The following is a 6000-nucleotide window of genomic DNA, read 5'->3' on the forward strand; positions in this document are numbered from 1 at the left end:
TCTGCCGTAGGAGGTGGTCCTGACACTGGTCTCGGGCTGGCTGTGGGTGGGCTGGCAGGGGCCCCGGGCCGCCTCCTGCTTGCCCACCAGCGATCGTTTATAAACTGACACAGCAACCAGAGCAAGCGGAAGGTCTTTAGAGCGGCCAGAAGAAATTCCTCGCTCGTGTCCGGGCTGGGACACATCTCCTGGGGCAGGGCTGTTCTGGAGAAGGAGCTGAGTTAGTCCACGGAGTGTAAGTGGCTGTGTGAGTGGTGGTGCTGGCGGAAGTCACGGCAGCCCCTGGAGTCTGGGCTCCATGGGTCACTTCCCGCCCCGCCGCCATCTGGTCACTTGTAAAAGACCCTGAGCCTCAGCGCCCACCACTGGAGCCTGCCTGTTGAACCAGCAGGCCAGATGGGAACCAGGGAGTGATTAAACTGGTCACAGGGACAGAGAAGTGGGGCACTGGGGGTGGGTGGTGGTGTCGTATTTTTCCTTAATTACCTAAAAGCACAACTTTTGTTTGCCTCGTCACTGGCTTTTCCAGGCTGGCGGAGAACTCAGGGTGTTGGCGCCAGAGGCCTTGGCTCTTGGGGCTCGATGGGCATGTCCTGACTCGTTGGCCTTGGCCAGGGCTGGGGTAGTGCAGGCAGTGCAGAGCCTCCTGCTGTGGCCCTGTCCCTTCCTGTGTACCCCGTTGTCTTCTTGGACAGCGGGGGAAGGACAGCCTCAACCACACGGTCCGTGCTCTGCGGGGTCTTTTCTGTTAGAAAAGAAGACCCAGGGCACCCAGGCTCCAGGTGTCCATGCTGAGCCCTGCAGACGGACCCTGGTGCTCTCGGCTCTGCCTCCACCTGGTGGGCTCATTTCCTCCCTTGTGCAAGACACAGACGCTAGTCAGTCTTGGAGCTGGTAGACTGACCCTGCTGTCCAGGCCTGAGCTGGGTACCGTGTATGCTCAGCCTCCTGTCCCGTGTGGAGCTGCAGTCAGTCCCACCTCGCAGAGGGGGACATGGAGGCCACAGAGGTCTCAAGTCAGGCCCGGCAGGTCGGTCAGACTCGGAGCTGCCAGACTCCACAGCCATGTTCTTTCTGTTGGTACTAACTGTCAGTTTAAATTTCTGTTTGGCCTGAAAGCCCAGTCTAGCACCTTCCCCCACAGATCCACCTCCTCTTGGCTCCTTGCAGGTGAGCCCCACATGGTCACAGGAAAGAGGCTGCCTGGGAGCCCAGTCAGGACGAGGCCTCTGAGCGTTAGTGTGGGGCCTGGTCCTCTACCTCTTTGTGTGGGGCCCTTAGAAGGACGGCCGCGTGGTGTTTCTGAGCTGCCACTCTGAGACGGTCTGGGACCAGCTCCAGCATCCTGTCGGCTGCCGAACACTGTTGTACTTTCTCTCTTACTCAAAAGAAAGAGCTGGTCGTGTGGTCTGCTTGGAATGTAATAGCAACAGAACAGAAGCTTTTAAAAATCCATCTTCTGTTAGTAGACTCAGACCCGATGAAGATTAACTTTTAGCCGTGGGAGGTAGAGGGACAGGAACCAGGGTGAGCTGGAGCCACCTGCACGGCTCTGTTTCTGCAGGTGAGGCTGGGACATGGGTGACAGTGGGTGTGACCAGTGTGACCAGTCGGTGAGCTTTGGACCATGAGGAGCACGGACAGCCACCGCTGTTTGAAACATGGAGGAAGCCCCCTAAACTTCAAATGCCAAATGGGTCGGCATCTTTGGGCTCCTATCTCTGGTGCAGGGTAGCTTTTCTGTCACCACCTGACGGTGCTCGTTACTTAGAATGAGCAGGGAAAGAGCCCTTGCGGGAAAACAGCTCCCGCCCAACCCCCTGGAGGACTAGCTTTGTACAGACCCCAGTGTTTGCTGGGGTGCAGATGGGCAGGATTGTCCCCCTGAGCTAAGCAGTGGTTTTGTGTGTTTAAATATTTACCCAGGAACCTGACGACTTAGCATATCCTATAGAAGGAATTTGCTTCACAAAACAGGACGTTGGGCCCCTCCCTGAATCTCAGATGTGTTGAGCCTAGAGTAGTAAGGTTCTGCATAGTCGTATGAGAAAGCTGAATGCAAAGCTGACCTAAGGCCACCTTCAGATTGGTGCTGCAGCCTTTAAATGCTCCTTAGTCAGAGGGTGACAGTGAGGTGCTAACCTCGGGCTGTGCTGGTCGACCCCGGCAGGCTCACTTGAGTGGGCGTGGGTGTGTCTGCCGCCAGCTCCTTCATCAGCTAGGCCCGGCCTGTGCTGCCCACTGCACCCTCCGGAGGCCGGGACGGGGGCGCCTGGCCACTGCCCTCTGGTGGAAAGTGCCAGGCCCAGGCCACACTGCCTCCTCACCTGCTTTGCTCCGTCTGCACCAGGTTGCAGCCCCTCGCACGTCACGGTGTACAGTGAGTATGGAGTTGACGTCTTCGACGTGCACACCATGGAGTGGGTCCAGACCATCGGCCTGCGGAAGGTAAGGCCCGGGGTGGGTGACTTCCTCCCGCTGTGTGCCGGCTGCGTGGCTACCGTCCCTCTCTGGTCTTCAACAGATAAGACCCCTGAACTCGGAAGGCACCCTCAACCTGCTCAACTGTGAGCCTCCCCGCTTGATCTACTTCAAGAGCCAGTCCTCAGGTGAGCCTTTACCCGCATGCGGGGAGGCCTTCCTGCCGACTGCGCCCCTCGGTCCCTCTGTCCTCGCAGCACAGCGTGAGGGCCCCATGTAACTGGGTCCTGCTCCGCACCCGCAGGCACAGTTCTCAATATGCCCGACACCTCTGACAATAGCAAGAAGCAGATGCTGCGGACCCGGAGCAAGAGGCGGTTTGTCTTCAAGGTGCCAGAGGAGGAGAGACTGCAGCAGCGGCGGTGAGAGCAGGAGCGGCCTTGCCGGGCGGCACAGTGTCAGAGCCAAGACTTTCTGTGTTTGGGAATCCAAAATATCTTCTTTTCCAGGGAGATGCTTAGAGACCCAGAATTGAGATCCAAAATGATATCCAACCCGACCAACTTCAACCACGTAGCCCACATGGGCCCGGGCGACGGAATGCAGGTGCTCATGGACCTGCCTCTGGTGAGCTCACCGGATGCCCACCCCCCTCCCTCGTCCCCTCAGCACACCTGCCATCACACCTGCCGCAGGGTGGGGCTCCGTCTGGGACGCTGTCGGGGCTCCCCCACCCCTGAGGGCCTTTCCTTGGCCATCTGGCGATCTGAGCAGACCTGGAGAGCCTGACCCACGGGCCGCAGGCGAAGTTTCCTGGGCGTTTCCCCCACAGGGCGTGTCCGAGTCCCCCTTTCTGCTGGCAGTGCCCACCAGGGGCATTTATATTTGTTTGGTGACTGTTAATGTTTTATGATAAAACTAGGGGTCAAAAGTGATTTCTAAATAACATGAGCAGGTAACATTCTTTTTCTTTTACTCTAAAAAATGGGTTTTTATATGGGATTCACCTTGGTCTAAAATTACTATTGCCGACTCTTAGCTCAAAGCCTAGCTGAGGTTACTGTACAGAGCCTTCCCGGCCCGGCTCCCTCATCGAGGTCCTGTCCCTGGTGGTGGTCCCACCTGCGTGTCAGCTGGGACACTCCCTTGCTCACCTGCTGTTCTCTCTGCTCAGAGCGCTGTGCCCCCATCCCAGGAGGAGAGGCCCGGCCCGACTCCCACCAGCCTGGCCAGGCATCCCCCCCCCAAGAGCAAGCCCTACATCTCCTGGCCAACGTCAGGTACCGAGGCTTCAGGGGCGCAGGGTCTGGGAGGCTGGGGCTCCTTTCCCTGAGGTGACGGTGTCCTTGTGCCCTAGGGGGACCCGAGCCAGGCATGGCAGTGCCTCTGAGAAGCATGTCCGATCCCGATCAGGACTTTGACAAGGAGGTGAGGCCTGCTGATAACTGGGGTGCAGCCCACTTGGAGGAGAACCCAAGTGGCCCTGCTTTGAGGATTGGCTTTTCCATTTCTGGAAAAAAAAGAAAAGCTAGTGGACTCTCAGAAAGGACAGCATTGAGTCTGTAGATTGTTTGGGGGAGTTGCCGTCTTAACACGTAGCCTTCCACCCATGGCCATGGGCTGCTTCCCTCACATCTCTGCCTTTCAGCCACATTTTCTGGTTTCAGGAACAAACCTCTCACCTCCTGGGTTAGGTTTACTCCTAGCTGTGTTTTGTTCTTTTGGATGCTGCTGTAAGTGGAAGTAATTTCCTTTTCAGATTGTCCATTGCAGGTGTATAGAAATAGTGGTTTTTGGGTGTCGATCTGTAACCTGCGACTTTGCTGAATTTGTTCAGTTTTGTGTGAGATAGTGGGATTTTCATGTACAGAATCATGTCATCTGTGAACAGACACGGTTTCACTTCTTCCAACTTCAGTGTCTTGTGTTTTCTCGGCACATTGCTCTGGCTGGACAGCGGCAGGGAGACAGGCAGCGGGCTCGTTAGTAATCTCTTAGGGGAAGCTCATCTCTCCCTGTGGGGTGGGAAGGTGGCTGTGGACTTTCATGGGCCATTCATCCTGTGGGAAGGTCTCTCCCCTCCTGGTGCACTTTTCACGGGTGTCCTGAGGCCTGGCTGCCGTGCTGCCTGCGTCTCACTGCACCGTAGCGCATTCCCCTCCGCAGTGTAATTATTACTAAGTCCTTGGTGGGCTGGGCTTGGTCTGTGCTCTCACTAGCGAGCTTAAGGTCCAATGTGTGCTCATGACAGAGGAGAGAGCAGTTGCTGCCTGTCCCCCCACAAACAGCACGTCAAGCTGGGGGTACGTCCCCCCAGTACCTGGGCCCAGGGCAGTGGGTTCTCATGCTCTCCCCCCTTTGTGTTCACAGCCAGATTCAGATTCTACCAAACACTCGACTCCATCCAACAGCTCCAACCCCAGCGGCCCGCCGAGCCCCAATTCCCCCCACAGGAGCCAGCTTCCCCTCGAGGGCCTGGAGCAGCCGGCCTACGACGCCTGAGGCCCACCCGGGTCCAGGGAGCCGGGCAGCTCCAACGCCAGTGCCAAGACAGAGCTGACCCTCCAGTGTTGCCGAAGGACATGTAGAGTCGACTTGTAGATAACGGAGACGAAGAAAATCTTTATTGTGATGTGATCCGTTTACGCTGAGTTGTTCAGGGCCCTGAACCAGACCCTTCGCCCGCGCTGCTGAGGCGACACTGCTCCCTTTGCACACGAAGGCCCCCACCCAGCCACCCCGCCCAGAGCCAGCGGAGGAGGTGCCAGGCCACCAAGGTCGCTGCTCAGAGACCTTTGGGGAACACACAGCGAGGACGGCCGGCGACCAGCCTGTTCCCTCTCCCTAGAGCTTTCATAGGACCATAGGAGACGAGTAGCAAGTTGTGTCTTCCAGTGTCACTCGCTTGGAGGACAGGAAAGTGGAGGTTTGTCTGTGGCTCTCTTAGCCGTCGCGTGGTCCGCTGCAGAGGTCCTGCCGACCTCGTAGCCACGGACACAGGCCCCTCCTGAGGGACGCCTGCCCTGCCCTGGGTCCCCGTGTGTGTGAGCCCCTTCCGGTCACAACCACCAAGTGTCACCAGTATCTACTGTGAAGTCGGCTGTGCTGCTGCTTGTCCCCTCGCAGCTCTGTCTCCTCCATAGAAGCGGGTGTCAGGGTGCAGCCAGGCCCCAGGCCCCAGACCCCCGCCCCGCCCGGAACCCACCTGGAGCCCCTGGCTGGTACCCGTGTGGATCGTGCAAACTCGCGGACACTCCTGTACTGCCCCTCCTGCAGCGCCTGTATTTAATGCTCACCCTCCCTGTGTCCCGTGAGAGTGATGAGGTGGTGGCCTGTCCCGAGAGGCTGTGTGTGATTCCCTGGCCAGCACGCAGCTCGTGCTCTGCCCAGGACGGCTGTTCTCTGCTGGCCCCTGCCAGCGTCCGGGAGAGCTGTTGGATACGTGCACTTACCTTGAGTCGGCACTGAGTGACGTGGGTACCACACCCAGCGCCTGCCCCCCCGCCCCCCGGGCCTTCTGCTGGGGCTGGCACCTGCTGGGGGTTCTGGTTTTTACTTTTTTAATGTAAGTCTGAGTCT

At 58.1% G+C, this 6000-nt stretch overlaps 1 protein-coding gene across 1 annotated transcript in view; it reads left to right on the forward strand.

Moving 5' to 3' along the window:
- Nucleotides 1-5994, forward strand: part of CDC42BPB (CDC42 binding protein kinase beta) — a 79706-nt gene extending 73712 nt beyond the window's left edge. The window contains exons 31-37 of the mRNA XM_087818038.1: nt 2351-2448; nt 2525-2609; nt 2726-2843; nt 2931-3048; nt 3596-3701; nt 3779-3849; nt 4792-5994. Coding sequence (XP_087674164.1) covers nt 2351-2448; nt 2525-2609; nt 2726-2843; nt 2931-3048; nt 3596-3701; nt 3779-3849; nt 4792-4923 — 728 coding nt within the window. The 3' untranslated portion in view covers nt 4924-5994. The remainder of the gene's footprint in view (nt 1-2350; nt 2449-2524; nt 2610-2725; nt 2844-2930; nt 3049-3595; nt 3702-3778; nt 3850-4791) is intronic.
- Nucleotides 5995-6000: the final 6 nt, after the last annotated feature.

The sequence above is a fragment of the Miniopterus natalensis genome, chromosome 1 (genome assembly GCF_054644295.1).
Source record: "Miniopterus natalensis isolate mMinNat1 chromosome 1, mMinNat1.hap1, whole genome shotgun sequence".
Taxonomy (NCBI): domain Eukaryota; kingdom Metazoa; phylum Chordata; class Mammalia; order Chiroptera; family Miniopteridae; genus Miniopterus; species Miniopterus natalensis.